The sequence below is a fragment of the Salmo salar genome, chromosome 12 (genome assembly GCF_965601325.2).
Source record: "Salmo salar chromosome 12, fSalSal1, whole genome shotgun sequence".
Lineage (NCBI taxonomy): Eukaryota > Metazoa > Chordata > Actinopteri > Salmoniformes > Salmonidae > Salmo > Salmo salar.
The window spans coordinates 29,542,658-29,569,875 of NC_138302.1; the positions used below are offsets into that span (position 1 = coordinate 29,542,658).

Genomic DNA, 27,218 nt, shown 5'->3' on the forward strand with positions numbered 1-27,218 from the left:
ATTGTACTTTTTGGAGAAATGTCCTCTGGTCTGATGAAACAAAAATAGAACAGTTTGGCCATAATGACCATCGCTATGTTTGGAGGAAAAAGGGGGAGGATTGCAAGCTGAAGAACACCTTCCCAACCGTGAAGCATGGGAGTGGCAGCATAATGTTGTTGGGTGATTTGCTGCAGGAGGGCCTGGTGGCACTTCACAAAATAGATGGCTTTATGAGGAATGAAAAGTACGTGGATATATCCTGTTAGGGCTAGGGGGCAGCATTGACACGGCTGGATAAAAAACATACCCGATTTAATCTGGTTACCACTCCTACTCAGTAACTAGAATATGCATATACTTATTACATATGGATAGAAAACACCCTAAATTTTCTAAAACTGTTTGAATGGTGTCTGTGAGTATAACAGAACTCAAATGGCAGGTCAAAACCTGAGAGATTCCTTTACAGGAAGTGGCCTGTCTGACCATTTCTGGAACTTCTTTGCCATCTCTATCATTTACTAAGGATCTCTGCTCTAACGTGACACTTCCCACGTCTTCCATAGGCTCTCAGAGCCCGGGAAAAAACAGAATGTCGTCATTCCAGCCCCAGGCTGAAACACATTATCGCCTTTCTCAAGTGGCCCATCAAGAGACACTAGCTTATGCGCGTGACCCCGACCGCCCCCGCCTTTGGGATTTTTTCCTCTGTTTGCCGAAAAGGAGATTCCCTGTCGGAATATTATCGCTTTTCTACGAGAAAAATGACGTAAAAATTGATTTTAAACAGCGGTTGACATGCTTCGAAGTACGGCAATGGAATACTTTGAATTTTATTGTCAGGAATTGCGCCAAGCGCGTGACACTTCTTTACTATTTCGGATAGTGTCTGGAACGCACGAACAAAACGCCGCTATTCGGATATAACGATGGATTATTTTGGACCAAACCAACATTTGTTATTGAAGTAGCTGTCCTGGGTGTGCATTCTGACGAAGACAACAAAAGGTAATGACATTTTTATAATAGTAAATATGATTATGGTGAGTGCTAAACTTGCCGGGTGTCTAAATAGCGAGCCCGTGATGCCTGGGCTATGTACTTAGAATATTGCAAAATGTGCTTTCACCAAAAAGCTATTTTAAAATCGGACATATCGAGTGCATAGAGGAGGTCTGTATCTATAATTCTTAAAATAATTGTTATGCTTTTTGTGAACGTTTATCGTGAGTAATTTAGTAAAATGTTAGCGAATTCCCCGGAAGTTTGCGGGGGGTATGCTAGTTCTGAACGTCACATGCTAATGTAAAAAGCTGGTTTTTGATATAAATATGAACTTGATTGAACAAAACATGCATGTATTGTATAACATAATGTCCTAGGGTTGTCATCTGATGAAGATCATCAAAGGTGAGTGCTGCATTTAGCTGTCTTCTGGGTTTTGGTGACATTATATGCTGGCTTGAAAAATGGGTGTCTGATTATTTCTGGCTTGGTACTCTGCTGACATAATCTAATGTTTTGCTTTCGTTGTAAAGCCTTTTTGAAATCGGACAGTGTGGTTAGATTAACGAGAGTCTTATCTTTAAATGGCTGTAAAATAGTCATATGTTTGAGAAATTGAAGTAATAGCATTTCAAAGGTTTTGAAAATCGCGCCACAGGATTCAACTGGCTGTTACGTAGGTGGGACGAATTCGTCCCGCCTAGCCCAGAGAGGCTAAGTAAGGAATGGAATAAGAATATATAAATATATGGTTGAGCAATGTCAGCAATTGACGTTTAACCGGGAACTTTATTGAAGTTTCCAGTTACACTTAACATTAGTGTTCTTATTTTGGTGTCGTTATTCACAGATTCTTGCAATCGGAGGACTAGTACAAACTATATTAGTTTAGGATAAGATTATCTTCTTTTTACTTATATACAGTTGACGTCAGAAGTTTACATACACCTTGTGTGTAGGTGTAATAACACCCTACACACAGTGACTTATGGTGATAAACAGCCTCTTGCAATCCTTGGCTGCTGACAGGTCGGAGTCAAAATAAAAGATGACGCCGACATTAAAAGAGAGTTACGGCCCTATGGGGGAAAAGACCATAGAAAACACTCAACAAGCCTACACTAGAGAAATCAAGTCCAAAAACACTTTCCAAATGACAATATTGAGCTTGACGATCACATCTACTTAGAGAAATGGGTAAATCAACAGAAATGTTTCAACAATCAGGTGAGGGGAACAGATGTCCATCCAATTTGTGGCTAATTGGAGTTTGATTGCGATTCATTCACTCAATTTCCCCACCTTCTTTGGATGTGTCATGCCTAACAAAACTTAGTCATACAGTAAAGATAAACAAATGGGTTGTTGCCGCTGTTTTACCACCACTTGCTTTATGTACAATAATTTGTATTTATCCTTTAATTTAACTAGGCAAGTCAGTTAATAACAAATTCTTATTTACAATGACAACCTAGAAAAAGTGGGTTAACTGCCTTGTTCAGGGGCAAAACTACAGTTTTTTTTACCTTGTCAGGTCAGGGATTCAATCCACCAACCTTTCGGTTACTGGCCTAATGCTATAACCACTAGGCTACCTGCCGCCCCCATAATGAATACTCATTTATATATCGTTCAATGTTTTCATATAATGTTGTTGTTTTACCACCAACAACATAAACATAGTTGGAAATGACGATGTGCAATAAACAGACAGTTGGTCGTGACAACTCAAGAAGGTATCTTGTTACAATTAATAGTACTTTAATAACGTGGGCTGTTTGACTGGGGGTTCGGGTAGAGTGTTCCTAAGTATAATTCAGTTCATACGAGTTGGCCTTTCCACTCCTTTCACACATTTGACAGTTGATATGGTTTACCGTAGGTCAAATTAGAGTAGGTCAATTTGCACACCTGATGAGCTTTGCAAGTAACAGTGAAAAAAAGCTATAAAATCTTTCAAGACACTTGTTAGACAAGAGTGTGTATACTATTTATAGTTGAAATGACCAAGAAATCAAAATATATCATACAAAAAGATATGTGGACACTCTTCTGGGAAGGCTTTCCACCAGATGTTGGAACATTGGGAGCAAGTCCTCGCAGCATTCAGCCACAAGAACATTAGTGAGGTCGGGCACTGATGTTTGGTGATTAGGTCTGGCTCGCAGTCTGCATTCCAAGTCATCCCAAGGGTGTTTGATGGAGTTGAGGGTCAGGGCTTTGTGCAGGCCAGTCAAGTTCTTCCACACTGATCTCGGCAAACCATTTCTGTACAGACCTCGCTTTGTGCATGGGGGCATTGTCATCCTGAAACGGGAAAGGGCCTTCCACAAAGTTGGAAGCACAGAATCATCTACAATGTCAATGTACAGTGCCTTGCAAAAGTATTCACCCCCTTGGTATTTTTCCTATTTTGTATGCATTACAACCTGTAATTTAAATATATTTTTATTTGGATTTCATGTAAATGGACGTACAAAAATAGTACAAAATTGGTGAAGTGAAAAAAATAACTTGTTTCAAAAAATTCTAAAAAAATGAAAACTGAAAACTGGTGCGTGCATATGTATTCACCCCCTTTGCTATGAAACTCCTAAATAAGATCTGGTGTAACCAATTACCTTCAGAAGTCACATAATTCATTAAATAAAGTCCAACTGTGTGCAATCTAAGTGTCACATGATCTCCGTATATATACACCAATTCTGAAAGGACCCAGAGTCTGCAACACCACTAAGCAATGGGCACCACCAAGAAAGCGGCACTACGAATACCAAGGAGATCTCCAAACAGGTCAGGGACAAAGTTGTGGAGAAGTACAGATCAGGGTTGGGTTATAAAAAAATACAAAAAATATCCAAAACTTTGAACATCCCACGGAGCACTAGTAAATCCATTATTAAAAAAATGGAAAGAATATGGCACCACAACAAACCTGCCAAGAGAGGGCCGCCCACCACCACTTACGGACCAGGCAAGGAGGGCATTAATCAGAGGCAACAAACAGACTCAAGATAACCCTGAAGGAGCTGCAAAGCTCCATAGCAGAGATTGGAGTATCTGTCCATAGGCCCACTTTAAGCCGTACACTCCAAAGAGTTGGGCTTTACGGAAGAGTGGCCAGGAAAAAGCCATTGCTTAAAGAAACCTCGAGGATACCCTAGGATAGGGGGCGCCACAGCGCATTTTGAAAAAAAATCATTCCCATTTTCAACGGCCTACTAATCAAACTCAGAAGCTAGGGCATGCATATACTTATTATATATGGATAGAAAACACCCTAAAGTTTCTAAAACTGTTTGAAGGGTGTCTGTGAGTATAACAGAACTCAAATGGCAGTCAAAACCCCGAGACCGATTGAAACAGGAAGTGGAATTCTGAATTGTGGACTCGACTTCTCATCTTTCCCTATTAATCACACCGTTAACAATGGTTCAGTGAGCACTTCCTATTGCTTCCACTAGATGTCGCCAGTCTTTTCACAGTGGTTTGAGCCTTATACAGTCGAAACTCAGTGAATGACACGCATTGGAAATTGGTCACAGGGGATGGGCCATCACCATTATGACGCCGGCGGCCATGTCTACCCCCAACTTTGTAAACGGTTTGAAACAATGAAATCATCCCCCTCGAATCTTATTGGCTCTCTTGGTGTTACAGGCCCTGAAGATTAATGTTTTACAACGTTTGACATGTTTGAACGAACCTACAGGCGGGAAAATCTCATTTTATCCGAAACTTCAGGCTGCGCACGTCGGAGAATTTGGAGAGAGCCCTAGGACGCGCTACCAACAGCAGGCTAATGGAACGTGAAGGAAGGACTTTTTCGACCGAAAATACATCTGTTGTGGACCTGGGATTCCTGGAAGTGCTTTCTGATGAAGACAACTAAAGGTAGGCGATTATTGACAATATTATACAAGATGAGATGTGACATGCGATTGTTCCAAGATGGCGCCGAGCTCTGTATATTAGCTCATTTTCTGAGTATCGCATCTCCTTTTATCGCAAAGTGTGATTACCCAGTAAAGTTAATTAAAAATCTGGTATGACAGGTGTTCTCAAGAGATATTCATCTATAAAATGTTAGATTGACAATATAAATTTTAAAAATCGTTATCGGATAGTAATTTAGGGAATTGTAGCATTGTTTCCCGGGACGCATTTGAGGGGAAAATAGTCAGTCAACGTTACGCGCCGATGTAAAATGCTGTTTTTATATATAAATATGACCTTTATTGAACAAAAGAATGCATGCATTGTATAACATGATGTCCTAGGTGTGTCATCTGATGAAGTTTGTAAAAGGTTAGTGCTGCATTTAGCTGTTTTTTGGTTATTTGTGATGCAAGTGGTTGGTCGGAAAATGGCTATGTTGCTGCTTTTTACGATGGACTCATCTAACATAATCTAATGATTTGCTTTTCCTGTAAAACCTTTTTGAAATCGGACGACGTGGGTCGATTCAGGAGAGGTGGATCTATAAAAAATATAATATTTTTTTTAATGCTAATTGCCGATATGATTTTTCGCTGGATTTTGATCCCACTAACGGGAATCAGACGCTGAAGAGGTTTTAAAGAAAAAAATATGGAAGAAGGTACTCTGGTTAGATGAGACCAAAATGTAGCTTTTTGGCCATCAAGGAAAACACTTTGTCTGGCACAAACCCAACACCTCTCACTACCCCAAGATAACCATCCCCACAGTGAAGCATGGTGGTGGCAACATCATGCTGTGGGGATGTTGTTCGTCGGCAGGGACTGGGAAACTTGTCAGAATTGAAGGAATGATGGATGGCGCTAAATACAGGGAAATTCTTGAGGGAAACCTGTTTGTCTTTCAGAGATTTGAGACTGGGACGGAGGTTCACCTTCCAGCAAGACAATGACCCTAAGCATACTGCTAAAGCAACACTCATTGGGTTTAAGGGGAAACATTTAAATGTCTTGGTATGGCCTAGTCAAAGCCCAGACCTCAATCCAATTGAGAATCTGTGTTAACCTGTTAGGGCTAGGGGGCAGCATTGACACGGCTGGATAAAAAACATACCCGATTTAATCTGGTTACCACTCCTACCCAGTAACTAGAATATGCATATACTTATTACATATGGATAGAAAACACCCTAAAGTTTCTAAAACTGTTTGAATGGTGTCTGTGAGTATAACAGAACTCAAATGGCAGGTCAAAACCTGAGAGATTCCTTTACAGGAAGTGGCCTGTCTGACCATTTGTTGAACTTCTTTTCCATCTCTATCATTTACTAAGGATCTCTGCTCTAACGTGACACTTCCCACGTCGTCCATAGGCGCTCAGAGCCCGGGAAAAAACAGAATGTCGTCATTCCAGCCCCAGGCTGAAACACATTATCGCCTTTCTCAAGTGGCCGATCAAGAGACACTGAGCTTATGCGCGTGACCCCGACCGCCCCCGCCTTTGGGATTTTTTCCTCTGTTTGCCGAAAAGGAGATTCCCTGTCGGAATATTATCGCTTTTCTACGAGAAAAATGTCGTAAAAATTGATTTTAAACAGCGGTTGACATGCTTCGAAGTACGGTAATGGAATACTTAGAATTTTATTGTCACGAATTGCGCCAAGCGCGTGACACTTCTTTACTATTTCGGATAGTGTCTGGAACGCACGAACAAAACGCCGCTATTCGGATATAACGATGGATTATTTTGGACCAAACCAACATTTGTTATTGAAGTAGCTGTCCTGGGTGTGTATTCTGACGAAGACAACAAAAGGTAATGAAACTTTTATAATAGTAAATATGATTATGGTGAGTGCTAAACTTGCCGGGTGTCTAAATAGCGAGCCCGTGATGCCTGGGCTATGTACTTAGAATATTGCAAAATGTGCTTTCACCAAAAAGCTATTTTAAAATCGGACATATCGAGTGCATAGAGGAGGTCTGTATCTATAATTCTTAAAATAATTGTTATGCTTTTTGTGAACGTTTATCGTGAGTAATTTAGTAAAATGTTAGCGAATTCCCCGGAAGTTTGCGGGGGGTATGCTAGTTCTGAACGTCACATGCTAATGTAAAAAGCTGGTTTTTGATATAAATATGAACTTGATTGAACAAAACATGCATGTATTGTATAACATAATGTCCTAGGGTTGTCATCTGATGAAGATCATCAAAGGTGAGTGCTGCATTTAGCTGTCTTCTGGGTTTTGGTGACATTATATGCTGGCTTGAAAAATGGGTGTCTGATTATTTCTGGCTTGGTACTCTGCTGACATAATCTAATGTTTTGCTTTCGTTGTAAAGCCTTTTTGAAATCGGACAGTGTGGTTAGATTAACGAGAGTCTTATCTTTAAATGGCTGTAAAATAGTCATATGTTTGAGAAATTGAAGTAATAGGATTTTTAAGGTTTTGAAAATCGCGCCACAGGATAGCCGTGGCTGTTACGTAGGTGGGACGAATTCGTCCCGCCTAGCCTAGAGAGGTTAATGACTTAAGGATTGCTGTACACACGCAGGAACCCATCCAACGTGAAGGCGCTGGAGCAGTTTTGCCTTGAGGAATGGGCAAAAATCCCAGTGGCTAGATGTGCCAAGCTTATAGAGACGTACCCCAGGTGACTTGCAGCTGTAATTGCTGCAAAAGGTGGCTCTAGAAAGTATTGACTTTGTGGGGCTGAATAGTTATGCATGGTCAAGTAAAGTTTTTTTTGTCTTATTTCTTGTTTGTTTCACAAAAAATATTGTGCATCTTCAAAAGTGGTAGGCATGTTGTGTAAATCAAATGATACAACCTGCAACAAATAGGAAAAATGCCACGGGGGTGAATACTTTTGTAAGGCACTGTATGCTGTAGCGTTAAGATTTCCCCTCACTGGAACTAACGGGCCTGAACCATGAAAAACAGCCCCAGACCATTATTCCTCATCCAAACTTTACAGTTGGCACAATGCAGTCGGGCACGTAGCGTTCTCCTGGCATCCTTCAAACCCATATTCGTCTGTAGGACTGCCAGATGGTGAAGCGTGATTCATCACTCCAGAGAACACGTTTCCACTGCTCCAGAGTCCAATGGCTGCGAGCTTTACACCACTTCAGCTGACACTTGGTATTGCACATGGTGATCTTAGGCTTGTGTGCAGCTGCTTGGTCATACAAACCCATTTCATGAAGCTCCCGACAAACAGTTCTTGTGCCGACGTTGCTTCCAGGGGCAGTTTTGAACTCGGTAGTGAGTGTCGCTTCAGCACTCGGCGGTCCCGTTCTGTGTGTTTGTGAGGCCTAGCACTTCGCGGCTGAGCTGTTGTTGCTCCTAGACGTTTCCACATCACAAAAACAGCACTTACAGTTGACCGGGGCAGATTTAGCAGGGCAAAATTTTTACAATGTGACTTGTTGGAAAGGTGGCATCCTAGGACACTGCCACATTGAAAGTCACTGAGCTCTTTAGTGAGGCCATTCTACTGCCAATGTTTGTCTATGGAGATTGCCTGGCTGTGTGCTCGATTGTCAGCAAAGGGTGTGGCTGAAATAGCCGAATCCACTAATTTGAAGTGGTTTCCACATACTTTTGTATATAGTGTTATTACTAAGGTGGTTCTTGTCTTGTAGCTGCATCAATAAATTCATGAGTTTTCAATCTCATGTTTAATAAATCCAGTTAAACTTAACTTGAAGTACATGGAAAAATGTATTCCCTCTTTAGTCGACATTGGTCATAAGTTCATATTCATTCCATCACTGTGTAAGTCCATGTACTGTACCACCAAACACTGCATTGGAGTGTGATCTGTGGATCCCTTCCAAGTTACACAGGCTTTGAAATCATCCTCTGAACAGAATATGTGCAGCAACAGACAGGCAACTCTGGTGGATGAAACTGAAGCCAACATTAATCATTGAAATTAACAATTAAATGATTGATGGTCATGAAAAGACTGCCCTCACTCTATTCATTAGCAGATTCCATTAGCAGAGACTTCACTCTCTCTCTCTCCTACGAATCCTAACGTTGTCTCTAATACTATTGCCATAACAACCTCATGAATAACTAAGGAATGCCAAAGACTTAACATATTGGGGAATTCTCCGATAAGTCATCTGTTTGGCAATCACGACTTCCCCGATTTCCTCTGGATGGGAAAAAAGAATCCAAACCTTGAGCAGAAAATCCATCCTTTGAGCGTTGGGGTTGAAGTCTATGTCAAAGTATTGCACAGTACAAAAGATCAGACAGGTGCTATCCAATTGCGAAGACCTCACCATTTGATAGGTGCCTATTATAAAGTGCTCAATTGAAGAATTTCATGATATAAATGGATGAAAACTGACCTAATCCAACCATAAACTGACATCTTCAAGATAATAATAATTAGTTACCAATCAGTGTTATCCCAATGCCGATCAATGTATGTAGACTTTTTAGCCTGTGATGAAAAAGTATCAAACTATTCTACTGTAATTACCCTACATACAGGGACTTGATGCCCCAAAAATGACATAACGTCATGTGGACTACTGTCTAACGAGCCAACGTCTTCGTTAGTTCTGACCAAAACTTAACTGTTAATCTATAGATTTTTTATTTCTAATTAATTTTAAAAAGCTTGGAAAGCCAAAGTAGAAGACTTTTGGTGTGCAGCGTGTCTCCTCCCTTTCATGCTGCTGGAGTACAGCACCTTTGATTTACCTCCGATCAATTCAGCCGGGGCTGACGGATCAAACACGATGGGAATTTGCTTGAGGTGTGAATCTGAAGGAGTCCTTCGACTGAGGAATACGGTAATAAGGTAGCTACCCGTTTGAACTAAGCAGGCTTTCGTTTCGTAGACCCCCGGGCAAGGGGAAAAAGATAGAGGAAATCTCATTAGGTAGCATACCTGTTTTCTATCTACATGGCCCTGCCATAGGAGTTGGGGGAAGCTGAAGTACTCAGGTTTTAAGGTGTTATTCAGATGAAGAGGTGTAGCGAGAGGAGAGGGAAACCTTATAAACACAGCGCGAGCGCTTCATAAGACCTCAGCAGCAGTGGAAACAGAGGCATAAAAAAAGCTGCAGCAACTGCAAATTTGCTTGTTAAAAAGTAAAAAAAATGCTCAAACCAGCAATATTTAAGAGTCCCAGGTGGAGGAAGCGCTTGCATATGAGGCACAAACAAAAATTTCCCTCAGATAAAAATAGATCACTTCAAACAAGTCCAGACTTTGTGAATGCTCAAGGATCGCAAAGGGAAGATATCCCAACACAAAAAACACGCGCACACACTCCCTTGTTGGAGACATCTTTAACACAATATTTAAATGGATCTCCAGTAGTGAGAAGTAAATCCAATGCAATAACTTAATCTCACGTGACAATGCCGGCTGAATGTGTTACCTGTTTACAAACAAATATCTGGATGGTGAAATTTGCTAAGTCAGTAAACTACGCTGTACAGCAGACTGTATTATGATGCAATCTAATCAGCTCTCTGGCATGAGTCATAAAACACAAATTCAAGATGGAGCTAGACGTCTGAAGCACATTAGCTCAAAATTTAAACAAATGCACCATTTATTTGTATTTCCTCACATCTACCCTTCTGTCAGAGGATTCAGAGCATCAGTGTTTTTCAGACGTTAACATCAGTGTTTAACAGTTGAACATGTTCAGCAGTTTATCTTAGGCATCTTACACATTGGCACGATGTCATTTCTAGCTGTCACATTTATTCTGGGAGGTGGGAAAGCATGTGGCAAAGATAAACCAGGGAGGAGGAGAAGGAGCAGGCAGGGAAACTAGAGAAAACATGGAGGAGGATTCAGGCCCTGTCTACTCACCAGCACACACAAGGAAGGAGACAGACAAGACAGGTCCCTGTGCACGACACCGCGATCCATGGAATTTGAACACTGAATATAGATGCCACACTACCACTCCAAACAGAATATACTTTGAATATATTAGTCTGCAGCACACTATCAGGCATTGATATCCATAGGGTTTAGTAAAAAAATATATATATTGAATTCTGTTTTTGTTAATTAATTAGTTTACTGTTGATACAGTCCCAAACTGTTTTGCATTTCATTTTCTAGATAGTTTTTTTGTGGATTTTCCCTTTAAGTGCCAAATAGTTTTCATAATAGCCATTCCATATTTGAATATTATAAGCGATCAACTTTTTTCACAATGTATATTCAGTATTATTTGTATGTAAGCAACACAACTGTCCCAGAAGCTTGTGGTTAGCCAGGGTTACATAAGTTGCTGTTGCTTGGAAGGTAGTTTTCTTTTTTTACATCTCAATATAACAACACGACAGATGCATTGTCATTTTCATCAGCGATGCTTCTGTTTTTGTGCCTCACATGTCTAACCCAATTCAGTCAAAATCTGACAGGAGAGAGAGAAAGGACAGAGGGATCTGGCATTGAGGTGGCAACACACAAAGCAAATATTGTTCTTTCTCCGATCAACAGAGGAATACAAGAGCTACCATACAATCTTAGGGAAAACAAAGGTGCTATCTAGAAGCTAGAAGGGTTCTTCGGCTGTCCCCATAGAGAACCCTATTTGGTTCCATGTAGAACCCTCTGGGGAAAGGTCTTCGGCTGTCTCCTATGGGGACAGCTGAAGAACCCTTTAGGAAACCTTTTTTCTAAGAGTGTATTGTAGTAGTACCTTTACTGGTCTCTAAAATTACTGTTAATCCCTATAGACAATGATGTTGAGTTGATGGTACTATTCCCTGGTGAGATGCCATCCACCTCTGTACATAGCTTATCCAGCAAAAAAAATTACAATGAAATAACAAAATGGAAAAGTGCAAACAATATCATACAAACTACACTGAACAAAAATATAAAAAGCAACATGTAAAGTGTTGGTCATATGTTTCATGAAACATTCCATAAGACCTTATTTCTCTAAAATTGTGTGCACAAATTTGTTTACATCCCTGTTAGTGAGCACTTCACCCTTGCCAAGATAATCCATCCACCTGACAGGTGTGGCATATCAAGAAGCTGATTAAACAGCATGATCATTACACAGGTGCACCTTGTGCTGGGGACAATAAAAGGCCACTCTAAAATGGGCAATTTTGTCACACAACCCAATGACAGATGTCTCAAGTTGAGGGAGTGTGCAATTGGCATGCTGACTGCAGGAATGTCCACCAGAGCTGTTGCCAGAGAATTTGAATGTACATTTCTCCAACGTCGTTTTAGAGTATTTGGCAGTACATCCAACCGGACTAAAAACCGCATACCATGTCTAAGCCAGCCCAGAACCTCCACATCTGGCTTCTTCTCTGTGAGATTGTCTGAGACCAGCCACCCGGACAGCTGTAATAAAGCCCTTTAGAAGGGAAAATAGAAATTGTTGCATGTTGCATTTATATTTTTATTGAGTATATTATGTTTATGTCAGCATAATTGATTAAATTCAATTGAATCTTTTGTCTTTGTGCAAATGGTTTGGTAGTGAAACAATTATTTCGAATCACATTCAACATTCACAAAAGTGCGTTGTTTGTGGGATTGCGTCCCCCCGTATTGTTTAAACAACACTTATCGTCTCAGGGAATTATCCGCATTTGTATAAAACACCATTTTAAACTTGTTATCTGCTTCCACAATCTCTTCATCCAAAGAGATGCCACTGTAGGCAACAGCTCTGCAGACCTTGGGTTATTTCGCATGAGACAACCAGTCGAGGTTTTTACAGATATGAAGTGAATAGATATGCTTGCAGTCAGTTCTGCCGGCCGACCTTGACCTTGGACAAGCCTGGAGGGATGTGTGCGTTATGTGGAAAGACTGGACGGTTTTGCTTCTAGCTCCTCTCGCCATCCTCTGCATACCATTGTATTTTTTCTATTTGATTGGAAGTAAATCAAGCCACGGACAATCAAGCACTGCTGGTACAGTATGTTTAAAGCCTAGAGTCCTCTGCCTTGCTATCCTACATTGATAAGCTTTAATGTTAATGGCAAAGTCATTTTGAGATGAACCCCGCCTTGATTGCCCCTTCTGTGAGCTAAATCACAATGGGCAGGGTATAAGACATAGGAAGCGCAGTGCTAGGAAAGTGACTACTCTGAGGCACCATCAGTTACCTAAGTTCACTAAAAGCACAGTTTCTTGATTCTTTGATCTCTCTGATTTAAATTTAAACGGGATGGTTATGGGTCTTCTTGGCACCCCTGGTGGTGATGACCAGCGGGCAGTGGCAGACGGCCCCAGGGGGAGGTCTCGGTGACGTAGCCCCAGGGTTGGGCCATCTGGCATGGGGAGGGCTACCTGCCTTCGGTCCTTGCATCGGGGCCTTGAGCACCTGGCAAACCTGGCATAGTAGGATCTGGCAGGCCGCCAGAGGAGGAAAGAGTCCACTTTGATTTGGATGGCACATCCCAGTATGGCACCATCTGACTGGAAGTGTACCAAGTAGAGAGGAAAGGTCAAAGGTGACTTCCTACTGGTTGCCGGTGTACATATGCCTCTGTATTTCTCTGTTAAAAAGAGGAAAACCACATAAAAGTTGGAATTGGAAGCATTGAATGGACAGATTATGAATGAACCATTGTACGTGTAGGAGTGATTTCATTTCCAAAGACCTAAGTTATAATCATATTGTGTGTTAGAAGGAATCATTATGGTTTAATGTCTGCTAGCACAGGCTTTTAACCTAGTTTCAAAAGTTCCCCTAATTAGATCATTACTTGATTAAAAAGTAGATGTTAATTAGCAGCGTGTGAAAAAACATCTTAACCAGTTGTCAAATTGAAAATTACAAAATGACGTGTGATTATGGTTCAGTAAGTCTGCTTTTATAGAATTAAATGAAAATGGATGTAATCTTCTTTAACTGTTAAAATTACAAAATGACTTTAAATTACCATAATTATATTACAACAGTGAATAGCAATAAGGTTTTATAATACAGTGGTTGTGTAAATTGATCCAATCTTCAGATAAGTAAGAAAGGGCATGAAACAGACTTGGTGATGTATATTGTTAAAATGACTGAAAACATTGGTCTGGTTTTGCCTCTTAAACATCCCTAGAAAAGATAGTCATTGAAGCACCAAACAAAGAAACACTCGAGATGTTTGGTCAAGCACGTTATGTTGTTTTTCCTCAAAATAAAAGGCCGGGTCCCATTAAAAAAATCATTTAAATATCAAAAAGGCCCACCTGCTTTAGAAAAACCCCACCTATGTATAATGAATAAATGACTGATTCATGAATAATGGAATGTACAAACTCCTTTCGATCCTCCACGTTGGAGGCAGTTGGGAGGTAATACAGTGTCGCACCACCAGGGCTCCCATGAGCCCCCTATCTGGCAGGTTGAAATATGTCCCTTCTCTATCGCAACTCATGCTAAAATAATCTAATACAGTATCACCTAATCTCGCAAGAGGACTCACTCAAGCTTCCTCCATGAAGGTCTTTGGGAAAGAGTGAAGGTAGATATCCCTATCCCCGTCTCTCTAATCTCTCCCATCTATCTGGAGCATCTTGGCATTACAAAGAAGTATGAAACAGGTAATACACAGAGACAGAACTAAATTGACCAAGACCACCAGACGTATCTAGTCTTGGATGATTTCTTTTGAACTCCATGTCAACGAAGAGGGCTGAGAATTCATCTTTGTCTGAATGGTAGAAGCCTTTATTTAGGCTCGGTGAACCCCATGAGCATATCGCTGCTGAGTGGATGAACTAATTAAGTCCCTGTTTCCTGGTGCACCAATCGAAAGCCCAGAAATACTAATGAGCTAAGCCCCGCTGTAGTCAGACACTATGAAATCAACCACCACCTGCACTCCCACTGTCCCCCTCTACAACTTTACATTGAAATGACACACCAAAAAGCATCCCTTTTAATGCAACTATATTCTAGGCACATTTAATATGTAACAACATTTAGATGCAGGAAATCAGATCGGTGAGATGGGGATGACCGTGAGGTTGGTGGATGATGGTGATTAGCACATGGTGATGGGATTCAAAGCCACTGAACACCTACGGCTCAATTACACACATGGGGTCAATGACCAGGAAAAACAACAAGAGAAACGGACATCCATATCCGGTCTCTAGACTATGAGAGTAGAGATTAAAAGACAAAGTCCAGTCAGGATGCCTCTACTGTAGCCTAGCCTATGTGTGGTGTCAAAACCGTCACTTTGGTGGCAGCTAATGGAGACTGATGGTTGACGGTTGGCTCCGGGAGCTGCGACATTGAGAGCAGCCCGATCAAAGCTTCATCTGAAGGCTACATGGTAATTTGGCAGTGATGAGGGCTGTTGAGGTAAACGCATTTGGATGCGGGTAGTTGTGGCAGGCAGATGTGGCAGGTAGTATCTCCAGATGTCTTCATCAGTCTCCGACATGTCTTTCAATGAGGTTTCACACAGATGGGAGCTGCCAAAAGCACCAGGCTTATCTCTGCAAATTTCATCCAAACCATTCCTTACTTCAAAGACAGAACCAAAATGGCCGCCCGGTCTCCAGATCTACCAAATCCGGTGGGAACCAGTCCAAGGCACATATCAGAACGCTAAAAAAAGCTTTACAACCCCAGTCAGTCTCAGATTTCTCACACCAAAAAAACATGCTAAACTAATTTACTGAACAAACATTATCTTACTGTGTAAACAATGAGATTAGACATCGGTTTGTTTTTGCACCTCAAAGTTATGTATTTTTTCATATGCACGCACCAGCTTAGAGATTCAAAGGAATTAACATTTTCTGGGCATGATTTATTTAACATATTAATTCACACCTGCCTTTGATATGTCTCTCACCTTATCAAGACAGGGGGCCCTTCCTCTCCACGCTCACAGCTGTTTGATGTTGCATTCTAGGGAAGGTTTTTTCTTCCATAAATCCTCATTTAATATTAATACCTCTATTCAATCTGCTAATAGGGCCACCACTCACCTGACTAGAATATCTAAAGCTACCGAGGGAAGAATTGAGTCCTTACAGGTTCACAAAAGGACAGCTGAAAGTGTTACTTCTTCACAGTCCAATCTGCAATATTCTCAAGGGAATATTGTATACTGAAAATGTAAGTAGAGTTTGTCCAATATCTATGTTGCCAAGGGAATATAGACTGAAATGATCAGTAGAGTGTGAACAGTCACCGATGCATGCCAGGTACAGCCAATGTGCTTTTTCATCTAACATCGGATAGGATGTCATTTACATACCATAAAAGATTGAGTTGAATTCATTCACTAAAAGGTTAATTCTACAGATAAATCATCATGTTCATTTGTTGATTCTACCTATACATATTCATCCTCTCTCCTTCACTTTAAGAACTGAGATCATCTAAATGAACAAGTTCATTTTTAGAAAAACGGAAGAGGAAATTAACTAATCTCTCTTTTAATTTGCGGAACCTATCCAGTATTGTACTGTATTAATAGCTGGTACTCAACCCTTTTTGTGTGCAACCACACCACTGTGGTAAACCTTTTTCCAGTTGTTTAATGTTGTCAGTGGGTAGCAGCGGAAGCGGGCAACTAGAATTCTCTGTTCTGGGCAAAAGCGAGCTGCATGTTTAATAACATTTAGGGGGAATTTCAATAACACATGTAAGATCTCTCTCTCACGTCCAGCTGGAGAAATATTGTGTGGACTTAATTAACCGGTGCAATATAAAAAAAAAATAACATTATTTTTCGTTTAAAATGGGTGACAAAAATAAAAACTGTATATATGTTCTATATAATAGCATTGTCATTTCTCAGCCCACGATTAAAAAGAAGCTCTGAGCTGAAGCTGATACAGAGCCAAGTCACGTACAGAGGGGAACGTATAGATATTAATGCACAGTAATCCTATCTGTCCTCATAGAAAGTCGTAATCTATTAAAAAACTACCTCCAGTGGGTGTGGTAGAAAAGGAGAAGAGAACTTTGCCGTTCGCTTTTTGGTTTTGAAAGTCCCTTGTATTGTGAGATGTCGGTTTTCCAGAGCGTAAGTGGGGCAAAAACAAGGTTAATCTCGAGTTTGATCTTGTCGCAGTGCCCATAGACGGCGCCAGACATAACCAGCTATTTATTGAAAGGAGAAACACATGTCGGCTGATGGTTCCTAAGGAGAGCAAATGCCATTCTATATTTTTTGGGGGGTGGGTTACCATTCTCGGTCTCCTTGTTTTATCTGGACCTGGTCAATTAACTGGAGCCAGTCATCTCATCCCACCTCATCTCTTTCACCCCGTCTGCCTCCCCAGCGTTTCTTCATTGAAAAAAAATAATCATTTTTATCTTCGCTTTCAGCCATACTCCTCGGGGTCACAGATTGCCTGGCATTCAATTTGTGCCACATACAATTCTGCACCTGATCAGTGCGGAGATGGGCCTAGATGGGACTGTCTGGCTGCCTAAAGAGGACATCCGACTGTCTTTCAATAGCTGCCAACAATCATCCTTGTCAATCTGAATGGCGAAAGGGGACACGAGCTGCTACGAGCTCCGAGGAAACTACTAATGTGTACACACTCTGTGCACGGCGATTCATCCCAATTCATTCCTATTTGCCTGAGTTTAAGGAGGAGAGAGAAGAAGACTAGCTGAAAGCTGAACCCATTCTGGCATCTTGATATAGGGCCTACTGTATGTGTCTGGAGGAGTGTGTTGTATCTCTGTGTGTTGCAGCACAACCTATTCCAGAAATGTTCATCTTGTTTCTTTTCCATCCGTCTCCATCTTCCTGTAGCTATTTACTGAAGGGACATAATCATCAGATCTGGAATCATGCAGCTGTTCCCGTGGATTGCTTTACAAAAGGTGTCGTTCAAATGCCTTATCTCGCGACTGGGGAAAAAGTTGCTGGATGGACGTATAAAACGTTCAATTTCTCGATGTGATTAGCAAGATAGACGTGGAAAAGTGGCTTGATGCATCAAAATGTTCCTCATGCTGTATCAAACGTCCAAAATGTCAATGGGATTAGCAGGATGTGTGAGTATATGAACGGTCCAGATACTCAACCATCCTCCTACTGGGAGGTTGGAACCTCTACTATTTCTGTCCAGTTCTGGTTAAAGGACAAACTCCACTTACTGGAGCTACGAACATGAGTGGTTCAACTCACTGCCAAAGTGGCTAGGCCTTGAATGTGAAACTCAACATTTACAATCAAATCTGAAATAATACATCTGACCAAACAAATCTAATATGAAAACTCTGCACTGGGCACATTCTATTCCATACGGAGAGCAGAGACGTACACACACAGAAGATAATCAACTCAATAACATGGCAATCAAGGAAATCCAACACTTGAGTCACAAAATGCATTGTGTTTCCCTGCTCAAGTAATTGTAAGAATATGATGCCACCAATGATTCATATTTTCTGTGCCTTTTTGCAGTTTTGAAGCAGGTGTGGACATCAACAGTACCCACATCATAGTGAACATAACTTTTCTACCAGAAGTCAACAGGGTTTTTGTTTTAAAGTAGTCTAACCTGATGCATGACACCAACCATAACACCCATCACAACAAATATACATATTACTATTTCCTACTCACTGTCAAGTCATTTAGCATTTTCCTGAAACACATGCAGAGGGAAAAACCTGATTCATAACTCAGTCATTCTGATTAACCCCTTCCATATTTTAGTCATCCTCAGATGTCTCCCTACTCTTCAGTATATACATAAATCATAGGCCGATATCCGAACAGGGATGAATTCTCGCAGAGACTGATCGTGTTCCACCTTGAAGCCAGGCCTTTCCATCGCGCTTCAATGCACCTCTAATGTCATGGCCCTGCTAAGCACACCTCACATCTCTCCCACACAGCACACACAGCCAGCTCCTCAATCACCATCACTCCCATCATCATGTCCATCGCCGTCTGCCTAAGTGTGTATGAGTGCATGTGAGATGGCTTTAAATAAATGCCACCAGTGAGCAGGAGAGGGGAACCAGAGAGGATAATATGCCATTACCACCACCTGCCTGGTATATGACGTGTCACTGGATATTATGAAGAGGGAATCCATCCAGACGTGTGATGTGCTGAGAGGGAGAACTAGCACTTGTATGACTGCACCACTGACTGTTATTTGAGTGCGAGTTAGTTATCCGAATGAACCAACATTTGTCAAAAGGTAAACTAGGGGTACTTTCAAAAAGGAAAGTGACAAAATGTTTTGTTGTTCATTTCAGCTGAATTGGCTGGTGAAAACTATAAAATCTGTAAACATATTCAAAATGAATGGGTTTGAATTAAATAAATTGTATAGTTAATGACAGATAAGTATATTTTATAGCAGTAATGTGCTCCAATGGCTTCCCATCCCTGCTGTCCAACATCTTGACACCAAACCATGCATGAAAAACACTATTATTTCACCTACATTTACAGCCCTGCAATCTATTTACCCCCAAGCTCTCAGCAAGCATCATCTACCAGTTGGCTTTTACTTGATTCAATCTCTATTGGTAAATAACTAATCTACTTCACTTAACACTACAGGAACCTGGAATATTGTCCAGGGCAAGCAAACATGAAAGATGATGAAATCATCAAAATATGACTGCGACAGGATCCAACAGTGAGTGGAGGAGGGTGGAAGGCAGGGGAAAAGGGCACTTACTGAAATGAAGTGTGCACTCCTGAGGCCTCCTAGGGTTGGATTAGAGTGCCACCCAGGTACATTACTTATAAACTCAGTTTTATTATTTGTCCATGCATGCAGAGTCTGGGGCTCTATAACAACAAGGAAAGCTGACGCCTTCAATATCGCTACTAGATTTTGTTAAGGTTTTCCAACTCAGGCCGTCTATTATTTGTGAATAATCCTCTGGGAGTTGTCTGAGAAAGAAAAGTGAGAAGCGAAGAGCAAACCTGGGCCTGGTGGGTTTTGTTTACAGGCAAACGAGGGAGGGCTGTTAGCCAGACTGGTAAATAAACGCTGGCTAGTGGACCGTGACGGCCTCCGCGGGCCCGCCGCCTGATCAGTGCCTGACCCAGCACATACCCTGCGGCTCAATTATCCCAGACAGACACCAGAGTTAACTCTCCTACCAGTGGGAGGTGGTGGAGGGGGGAACAGAGCTTGGGAAATGTTCTCCCTTAAGATAAGCCAATCATATGGTATTGATACAGTAGTTATCACAAGATTGTATGTCTGTCTATACAAATAAATATTAGTGTGTACAGTACCACAACCACCAACCAACTGTTGAATGTAGCACATTATGACAAATATTTGTATCTATTATAGAATATGACTAGATATTTACCAGTTGCTCAGTACTACCATTAGCCCCTTTGCCACTGTAGTTCGAAGGGAATCCCATTGCAATGCAAGTAAATTTGTTTCTATCGCTAATTCCTTTTGGAGATGGGGGATAATTGAAAGAGTGGATTGCACTGCGCCTTTGTTAGGCTGCTGTTATTGTTGTTCGTATTCAAGTGATGTTACTGTGACTCACTGTTTTGTACATGGGAGTTGGGGTGTGAGGAGTGGGAATACAGGAACAGCACAGTTGGTGGTGCAGGATAATAATAAAGTGCCAAATGACTGGAAAGAAATAGCAACAGAAAACACAAACTCTTCTCTGGCCATTTCTGGCAGGGCCAATGAATATGTAATAGTACATTTCTATGGTTGTGTTCCCTTGTTTAACTGCTGTGGCCCTGATTGTGTGGGTCTGTCAGTTTAGCATACGGCTCATTTAAATTGCCTGTTTGATTTTCAGCCATCTTGGATAACAGGTTGTAAATGTGCTCGGTTTAACACGACTGGCTACGCCGTGGCCACTACTGCAAGCAGGACCCGTGTCAACTTGACACCATCAAATTGTTGGTACACAAGCAAATTACAGAACATTTGATGTGGTAGAAAAACAGATCTTAGTTTGAAAGAGGACTTTCTTATTTTTTTGCTGCAAATGTGCCACCACTTCTGTATGAGACGACTGCTGTACAGAACCATAAATAGATTCCCTCAACACATAGGAACAGCCAGAGAGAGACCGTCGTCAAACCGAGACAGCTGGTTTCTCACAACACACTTCTCCACCAACTTTGTGATCAACTCACTCACTAATTGGCTACTAAAACGTTTGATTTTCTTCTTCTGTTCGGCTCATAAAGAAACTTCTCTGAGAAATGCTTTTGTTTCGAAGTATGTTTGATCATTGTATAGCTAAAAACTCATTTCATTTTCAGTATGGGTTTTGTCTTAAGAAAGAACTGCCTCAACTGGGCGAATGGAACCAGAGTATGGCTCCTAGCTTGGTTCAAGTCTGGCTTTGGTTCTGGCTCATTGATTCTGATTATATGACTCAGACCTGGGTTCATGGAATCCCAGATGGGCGGGGTTGGCACTTTTGGGACGATTCCATTGGTTCCATTGCACCAGGCAAGCACAGCTGAAATATTTGACAGAAAACAAATACTATTTAAACCCAGATCTGCTATGACTAAAGTGAAGACGTTTCTGAGCAATACTCGATACTGATGAGTACTGTGGCAACATGAATTCAAGGATGAAGCTTCAACACTATGTTGGCCCAATCTCAAATGGACCCCAAAGCCCTACACCCTATGCACTTGTGGAGAACCGATAGAATTTGATTGGTGTAAGCAATGTAGTTTAAACTTCTACCTAACCTACCAGATCTCCACAAGTGCTTAGGCAAAGGGGTAAATTCGGCATTGGGCCGTTGACTTCCATACCACTCAATCCATATAAATACCCATGATGCATGTGGGCACATTCTATATCTTCTGAGGCAGTCCAAAGATGCGGAGTAAACTTGTTACATGGATTGACTGTGTCAGGCTGCATCTTGTTATCTTGAATGACAAGCAAAGTATTTAATACCCTGACATTTCAATAATGTAAATATGCAGTCTCCTGGCACACTTTTATGTGCATGCAAGGAATATGCTAGTGCCACATATCCCCCGTTGGGACTCTGGTGTGTTTGCTGTAACCTTTCCATGAGATTTAAAATCCCAAGCCTGTCCCAACGTCTCTCCAAACAATGATCAGAATGTACAAATTATCTCAGCTCAATTTTGAGGCTAACATTTGAATCATCCATCATCTACATGTAAAATCATACAGTATTTCTCTCACACACACACACCTCTTCATCTCCTCTACTGCATGACCTCATCACTTAATCCACCACTGTCTCCTGGGCTATTATGAGAAGGCATATTCCTTCATATTCCAATCTGGCACAAACACAGCATGTGGGAACATTAATAACCTTAACTATGTAAATGCCCAATAGGTTAGATATACAGCAGCAGCACACATCCAATAAAAAGACACATAGACACCTCCATTTCTGCTCCACGAAGCATTGTCAACTATCTGTTTATTTGCAGCAGCGCTGAGATGGGAAAAATCTAAGAGTCTCTATTTATTTCTGCATACAGCAACAACTCTACATATTTAATGCAGTAGATCTATTCTTGCTCATTACAAAGTTACTTGCGTCACAAGTGAGAAGAGAGGGGGGAATTGTTTCACAGTTGCACACAATTAGAACCCAATCTATTCATATCACAAAACAGCACAGGTTCCATATGGCGGTGATGCTGCTGGGCAATTCCACGGTAACAGAATTATGCTGTGCCTCAAATTTTTCTATTCAACAAATGTATATCAAAAAAAATAAAAAATAACATTGAATTCAAAGTTCAACAAACCAACACATTTACTGGAAGAACTGTGCAGATGCAAAGTTGACAAATTATGTTTCCAAACTCCCTTCATTTTTTATGGGTCCACGTTTTCCCCAAAAATCGTAAATATCTGCTCCGAATTAAGATTCAACGATGTCTGCAGAAAGAATGGGGTGTCAGCTATGACACGACACATTGGCTGTGTTCGAAATCCCATACCAACATACTGCATACTTAATGAGTATATACTACTTACTATTAGTTCCTTTTAGTATACTCTAAACGAATGGTATCCTTTCAGTTGAGCATACTAGATCTAAGCCTGTCTACCGGAAGTTGATTCTGTTGCTATGCAACCTCTTGCTAGCTTGTTAGCATAAATTACTAGCTAGACATTTTTGTCCATTTGTAAATTCTGAGCGTTTCCCCTCTGAGCGTTCAGAGCGCACACTGGCCAAGGGGTAGGGTTGATCCAAGCATTCTGACCATCACAACGGCACTGCAGTCAAGCACACGAGCAACAGGCTAGCTACTTCCAGAGACAAATGAGAAAACACCTCACTATGACCATTTTACTCCTCGCCACAGCAGAGCTGGTTGGGCTGTTTTCATGTTATCCAGAGCGTTGGTGACTGTAACTGTCCTGCTGGCAAAAATTTAATTGAGCTTTTTTGCTGATGTTTACTGACACCGGCCATATTCAACAGGTGTTGAGCGGTCGTAAATTCATCAGTTATTCTCGCTCTGGTACACTCAGACGAGAGTGCTCTGAAATCGGAGTAGATAGCCAGAGCGAATTTATGTCCACTGAGAACTCACAATGACTCTACCACTTAGCTAAGAATGATGTGAATAATCAAGTTAATAAACGTTGGGTAGTTAGCTAGCATATAGTTAATATACTGGCAAGTTCAATGTATTAGTAGCCAACTAACGAGGTAGCTAGCTACCATACCAGTAGTACCTACTGGTGTAATGATATGCGGTTCACAAGGATAGAGTAGCCAACACATTGTCAGCCAACATAACGTGTAACTTAACTTACTTGAAAAGTCATTACTTTAATAAATTGCTCAACATTTGTCATAATTAGTTAAAGCAATTTATTTTTATCTGCTCTCGTTGGACTTCAGCTGCATATTTTCTGCCATTTTCTTCAAATCTGAAAATGGTTGTAAAGCCATGCCCATTTCCTGAAGAATTGCATTATGGGCCCTAAAAGTACAGAAAAAAAGTGTCCACTGCGTGTATACTTCATATTTTGATGAATGTAGTATGACATCTGGGAACTTTTGGCATACTAACTCTCTCCATACTATGACCAATAAGTATACTACATTCTCAATTTACATCACAAATAGTATGGTTAGTGCAAGTATTCAAACAGCTATTGACTTGAATTTACACCCGGTAACATAATTACAGTAATGGAATTTCATCATGGGTCCCTGGGTATAACTCTACACACTGGCTATTATTTTTATGAGCTCTGCCCCCAAATAAGACCAAATTTGGTTGGTCCAGACTGGACAAAATCTGAACCAATCATAGATGTCTATGTTTCACAAGTTTGGACATCAAAGTTCAGCACAGTAGAGTACAGCACAGAAGAGTACAGTTCATTACACTACAGTATAGAGTAGAGTTCAGTACACTACATTTCAGTACACTACAGTACAGTATAGAGTACAGTTCAGTACACTACAGTAGAGTTCAGTACAGTATAGAGTACAGTTCAGTAGAGTGTGTTAGCGCTGGGTAGGAACAAAAATGTGCACCACTGTGTATTAGGAAACCCTTAGCAAGAGACAAGGATGACCATTTAACTACTGCCTCAGAATAAATAGGTCATACTGTTGGTGTATTTGATATCCCCCCGCCTCAAATGCATAAGGTCACACTTTGGAAGATGGTTTTTCAAGCCCCCTCAGAAACACTGGGGGCATGAGAGCTGGTGATGTGTTGAAATGAAATCAGTTTCGTTCCAGACAGGAGTAAGTGTGGGTAATGAGGAATGGGGAGAAGGGTCAGACAGACTCTCTCTGAAAAGTATGGGGGAAACTGTCTCATATAAGCAAATGCTGAGGTGATTGTGTTATCTGTCTTGAGTGTCTCTGCCATGATTTCTTCAGGCACTTGATGATATCACTTAACAACAAAAGAGATGCATGTCGAATTGGCTTTGGCAATTATCCTGTGAATCCCACACTCTATAAGCGCACCATCGCGCGCACACACACACGCAATTTCACTAAAGTCAAACTGATGGCTACATTTTCTCTCCATTGATGCGCTGCGTGAATGTGCACATAGACCAATATTATTTTAAGACAACTGTACAAGTATTCACTTACACTGCTATTTTGCCCAGACCAGTGCACCATGGCTTGGTTGTGAGCGGAATCTCCGGTCAAAGCGAAGGTTGAACTGGTGAGTTTGAGTTCGTCCTGCCTCGAACTGGCCGCTCTCCTGTCCTCGTTGCTCCATCGCAATTCGGACCGTGTCACTCTGCTGCGCCCAGCCGGTGAGGTGATGCCCTCTCGAGAGTAACTCAGAGGTAGTGTCTCCCTTCTCTTGGGTGAGCCGGAGAACTTCACTTTATCGTCCCCAATATTAGCTCTCGGGCTGTTCCTACGAACTCGGTGCTTGTGTGAGATGTCGGGAATTAAATCTGCGCGAGTCTTCCCGACATCTGTATTTCCTGCATGACGGTTCATTTTCAGGTTGGAAACTTTGTACTCACCGCGCGGGGTGAATTTTCTCTGTTTACCACCACCGTAGTGCATTCCTCCATCGAGTAGTGCGTTCTTGGAACGGAACAGCATGTCAGTATTCCGTTTTCGCCTTGAGTAGATGTATTTCCCCTGGATGCATTCATCGGACCCAGCTGCGCAATCAAGCTGTTGAGTTTCTGCACTAGCAGAATTTAAACTCCGTGAAGCAATTGCCCCGTCTCCATTTCCAATAACTTCCTCTCCGTACCCTGTTGCGAATTCTCGTGTGTCCGTTTTAAACAGTAATTCCTTAATACGCCCCTTATCTCCCGGCTGACATGATCTGCAAGTTAGCTCTGATTTAGCGGCTAGAAAGAAATATATGATTATCAAAAGCATAAACCAAAAAACGTTATTGTGCCAAATAGGGCATAATCTCACAACCCTCTCCATAGCTGGTGGCAAAGAAAGATGCTCAGTCTGGATACAATACTTTTTTTTTTACTCTCTTCCCTTTGTGACTGTAATTGATGTTAAGCAACAGACCTCCTCGCAAATTGTGGCTCGTCCAATTGTTCTGCAGCGTTAAAAAGTGCGACTCGGCGAAGTGGTCCCAGATGAAGGATATGATCAAATGAAGCCCTGCGCGCGCGGGGGAGGAGCTGGTAGAATCCAGGGGAAAAGATAGGCGAGATTTCTTCTTGCGTCTGTGTTTTTTCCCCTCACCAAGAACGACGCATTAATAAATAATTTCGCATTAAATAATTTGTTAGCATTTATCGTACGTATGTAATCTTATTCGCTCTCTCTTTAAATACTATTGTTTATATGATTCCTTTGTCAATGTTGTTGGCTATTACTATGGTCTTGTTAACAATGTCCCTAACAGCTGTAGATTGTATCTACCAGTAGGCCTAGGTCTACTGTGCATAAGAGTCAACTTCTCAATCACATTTCTCAGAAGATGAAAGATGAATCTTTTTAATTGCTTTAAAGTTATAGTCGTGATATTGCTCTTGGGGGGGGGGGGGGGGGGGGTCCGAAATTAGAAAATATTAATTAAACTCAAATTATGCATAATGTTACGGATCACAGAGGTATGACGTATTAAGCAATAATTAAGATTTAAATAACCTCTATATGGGCATGACAATTATTATAGAATATATACTTTAGATCACATGTATCAAACTCATTCCAGAGGGCCGAGGGTCTACGGGTTTTCGCTCCACCCTTGTACTTGATTGATGAATTAAGGTCACAAATTAGTAACGAACTCCCCTCGCCTGGTTGTCTAGGTCTTAGTTGAAAGGAACAACCAAAAAACCCGCAGACACGCGGCCCTCTGTGGAATGAGTTTGAAATCACTGCTTTAGATTATCTCTCTACGTGTGATGTGAGAACATCATATGAAATGTGAGGTCGTTCACTTGCCTACACGATACATCCGACATCTAAAAGAGACTCAAGGTCACCTGGGACTTGCTAGAACGTGCCTCCGTGCCAAATTGACGCCGTAAATATTTTTTTTATCTGAAAATATTTCATGACGTGAGAGATGCCGCCAGTGAAGAACACTGGAGTAAACATATAGCCTAGGTACGTTTATCATAATGAGATAATGTTAATTTCTCTTCACACATCAGAAAGAAGAGTGTTACCATTTAAAAGGCATAGGTCCCTAGACTGGGCAAACGGTCAATGTCAGTAACTTGGGGGGGAAACACAAACACGCCAGAAATGTAGCTGTTTGTTTTTCTCTGCCTTTTAATGACGTGATACGCTATATATTATGTATGCGATAATTGTTGCGCTGATGAGCATTTAAATGCATAGCGTGAAATACAAACTAACACAAACCACCT

General features: G+C 41.2%; 1 protein-coding gene across 2 annotated transcripts in view; it reads right to left on the reverse strand.

Annotated features, from left to right (window-relative positions):
* The window catches only part of LOC106564712 (VPS10 domain-containing receptor SorCS1), a 156,414-nt gene extending 130,448 nt beyond the window's left edge, over positions 1 to 25,966 (reverse strand). For both annotated transcript variants that reach the window (XR_006757943.2, XM_045691193.2), the window contains exon 1: positions 24,994 to 25,966. Coding sequence is in view for 1 of the 2 variants with exons in the window: in XM_045691193.2 (XP_045547149.1) it covers positions 24,994 to 25,806 (813 nt within the window). In the remaining variant the exon portion in view is untranslated. The remainder of the gene's footprint in view (positions 1 to 24,993) is intronic.
* Positions 25,967 to 27,218: the final 1,252 nt, after the last annotated feature.